This window comes from Empidonax traillii, unplaced genomic scaffold, assembly GCF_003031625.1.
Source record: "Empidonax traillii isolate 1590-97213 ecotype Southwest subspecies unplaced genomic scaffold, ASM303162v1 scaffold8712:size9494, whole genome shotgun sequence".
Lineage (NCBI taxonomy): Eukaryota > Metazoa > Chordata > Aves > Passeriformes > Tyrannidae > Empidonax > Empidonax traillii.
This window is the reverse complement of record NW_020962716.1, coordinates 6,286-9,494: the sequence shown is the minus strand read 5'-3', so window position 1 is coordinate 9,494 and position 3,209 is coordinate 6,286. Positions and strand designations below refer to the sequence as shown.

At 66.4% G+C, this 3,209-nt stretch overlaps 1 protein-coding gene across 1 annotated transcript; it reads right to left on the bottom strand.

Moving 5' to 3' along the window:
* Positions 1-193: 193 nt before the first annotated feature.
* On the bottom strand, positions 194-2,986 carry LOC114073661 (receptor tyrosine-protein kinase erbB-2-like; the record flags this gene model as incomplete). Its single annotated transcript, XM_027911386.1, has 10 exons — positions 2,829-2,986; positions 2,559-2,745; positions 2,182-2,319; positions 2,019-2,087; positions 1,320-1,432; positions 1,100-1,241; positions 898-1,014; positions 524-650; positions 370-443; positions 194-284 (listed from the first exon to the last, which is right to left on the bottom strand). Coding segments are annotated over exons 1-10 (1,193 nt in total), but the record flags the coding sequence as incomplete, so codon positions are not given.
* Between the last annotated feature and the right edge of the window lie 223 nt (positions 2,987-3,209).

Below are 3,209 nucleotides of genomic sequence, written 5' to 3'. Positions count from 1 at the left end.
CCCCATATCCCCCCCATCTCCCTGTGTCCCCGTGTCTTTGAGTTCCCCTGTGTCCTTCCTGTGTCCCCCCGCATCCTCACATGTCCCCATGTGCCCCTGTGTCCCTCTGCATCCCCCCATGTCCCTGCGTTGCCCTCTGTGTGTCCCCTCATGTTCCTGCCCTGCCCCCCCGCCGTGTCCCCATCCCCCTCACTTGTGCAGGACACGGCCCCGGATGACCCGCAGGTTTTGGAACACTCCCAGGTCCTCCATCTCAGGTGGCCAGGCAGCGATGTAGAGGAAGCCTGAGGGGAGCTGCGTGTCACCACCCCGTGTGTCCCCCCTCCAAATCTGATCCCCACCCCCACCCCCCACTCCCCCAGTTCTCACCTGTCAGCTCCTCGAGGCTCTCAAAGATCCGCAGCAATTTGGGGTCCAGGGGTGCTGTGTTGGTGCTGGGGTCCCTGGCAGGGACGGGAGGGAGGTTGGAGTGGTTCTGGAGGGGTTCCTGGTGGGCTCAGGGAGGAGGGGATGAGGTGCTTACCCAGCGAAGGTCTCGGGCAGGAAGGCCAAGCTCCCGAAGATCTTGGTGCAGCCGGAGAAGTGCTGGATGTTGGAGGCGTTCACAGCACGGACACCCTTGAGGAAATCCACTCCCAGCCCGTAGCACACTGTGGGGTGGGACACAGCAGGGCTGGGGGGCTCTGCCAGGACCCCCATCCCGCTCAGAACACTCAGTGCCCCAGTCCTGCCAGCCATGGAGCCACCCCACACACCCCCGGGGTCCCAAGAGCTTCACCAGGGGGCTGCTCACCTGCACCTCTGGGGTCCCCGAAGCCCCCAGAGATCCCTGGAGGGTTCCTACCAGCACCCCTGGGGTCCCCAGAGCCCCCCCAGCCCCCGGGGGTCCCTGCTCACCCTCCGGGCAGGGTTTGCTGCACTTCTCACACTTCTGCACGTTGTTGACCGTGACCTCCTGGCTGTTCTGGGGGCACACGAGGGTGCAGGACCCCACCTCCGTGGCAAGGTAGTTATCTGGGGGTGTGTGGGGGGGCAGAATTTGGGTGTCAGGGCTGTGCTGGGCCCCCCCCAGGCCCCCTCTCCCCGCAGTGTCACTCACAGGGACACTGAGTGACACAGCTGGCACCGAAGGTGTAGCGCCCGTCGGGGTTGGGCATCGACTCGAAGGTGTCCGAGTTGTAGATGACGAGGGGGGGGCAGTGCAGCTCGCAGATCCCGCTCCTGTTGAAGTTCAGGCACGCCTGGGGGGGGAGAACAGCCAGTGTGAGAGACCCCTGCACCCCACCCCCACCCCCAGAGCCCCCCTGTCCCGTGCTCACCAGGCAGTCGGAGTGCTTGGGGCCGGTGCAGCCGGCGGCACATTGCTCGTGGCAGCAGTCGGTGGGTTTCGTGCCCTTGCAGCGGGGGCAGCCGTGGCAGATGCTGTTGGTCACTGTGGGGGGGGGGGGGCACACAGGGGCACGTTGGGCACTGGGACCCCCATGGCTTCCCCCTCTCCAGACCGCGTGGGGGTCCCCAGGATGGAGGGGCTGGAGGGGAGGGGTTCCTGTGGTGGGGATTTGGGAGGTCAAAGGTGAGGATCCCCAGGGCAGGGATTTGGGGGCCATGGAGGAGTCAGTGGAACAAGGATTTGAGGGCCAAGAGGAAAGTCAGGGGGTCTCCTGGGCAGGGATTTGGTTGCTGAGGGAAGGTCAGTGGGTCAGGGATTTGGGGCGTAAGCTGAGCCACCCTGGGCAGGAATTCCAGGGGTTTATGGGGCAGGGATCTGGGGGGGGGGCAAAGAAAGTCTCTGGGGCCAGGACTTAGGTGGCAAGTAGGGGTCAGTGGGACAGGGATTTGGGATTGCAAGCAGAAGGACCAGGAATTCTACTGAGGGCAAGATTTAGGTGGCAAGTAGGGATCTGTGGAGCAGGGATATGCAGAGGGAGGGAAAGGGGATTCCCAGGGATTTTGGTGGAGCCCGTGGGGCTTTGGGGGTCCCTGAGGGGGGTCAGAGCCACTGCAGGCTTGGCACTCACACGTCTGGCAGTCCCGTGGGCTCTCGCCCCAGCAGTGCCCCTCGGAGCACAGCGCCTGGCAGTCGGGACCTGCGAGGGGGGAGTTGTGAGTGGGGGGTGCTGGAGACCCCCAGACCCCTTCCCCGGGTCCCACAGCCCCCTCCCCGCCCGCGGGGGCTCTCACAGCTGCGGTTGCGGGCGCTCTCCACGCGGATCTCGCCCCGGAACTCGTTGTGCCGGTGCAGGATGTCGCTCCACAGGATGGTCTCCTGGAAGCACAGCTGGGGGTTCCTCTCGATGTGCACCCCTCCCTTCAGGATCTCTGAGTGGGGGGAGAAAAAAAAGGTGCAGGGAGGGGTCAGTGTGGGGACAGGGGGAGGGTTCTGTAGCCCCCGTGGGGAGTCCCAGGGCTGCCACTCTCCATGGGAACACCCAGTATTGAATGGGGACCTGCCACCCCACAGGACCACCCGTCCCCAGGCAGGACCCCACAGTTCCCAGCACCAGGAGCAGCGCCCACACCTCCGAGCCCCCCGTGTTGGCCCCGGGGGGGGTCCCCACCTGTGAGGTGCCTCATGCCGAGCTGGCGCAGCCCCGGGGTGCCGGTGGGGCCGGCGTTACCCACCACGGCCAGGGCGTAGCGGTCCTGGAAGAGCTGCGTCCCGCGGATGATGCGCAGGCTCTGCAGCTCCAGCCCCCTCACCTGGTTCTCTGCGATCAGCACGTACCCCTGCACCTCCTTGATGTCCTGGGGTTGGGGGGACACGGGTGAGGGGCTGCTCAGACCACCACCTTTCTCCCCCCTCCCCGGTGTTTTCCCGCTGCACACACCTTGAGGAAGGTGGTGTCGGCGTCAGGGGGCAGGTAGGTGAGCTCCAGGTTGCCCTGGACCACCTGGCAGCCCTGGTAGAGGTGCCGCAGGGTCTCGTAGTGGCTCTCGGGGCTGGAGGGTCGCAGCAGCTTCATGTCGGTGCCGGTGCAGACTGTGGGGGACGGCGGGAGCTCAGCGGGACCCCTCGGAGCCCGACTCTTCCGAGCCCCAGCGGGACCCCGAGCCCCGGCCCCCGCAGGAAGCGCCGTGGATCCGGCGGCCACTGTTTATCTCCAGGGCTGCTCCCAACAGCTTCCGATGGGCTTCCTGCATCGCGGCTCCCCCCGGGCTCCAACCCCGGCACACGGCGAAGCTGCTCCCGCTCTGGCACCGGCCCCGCT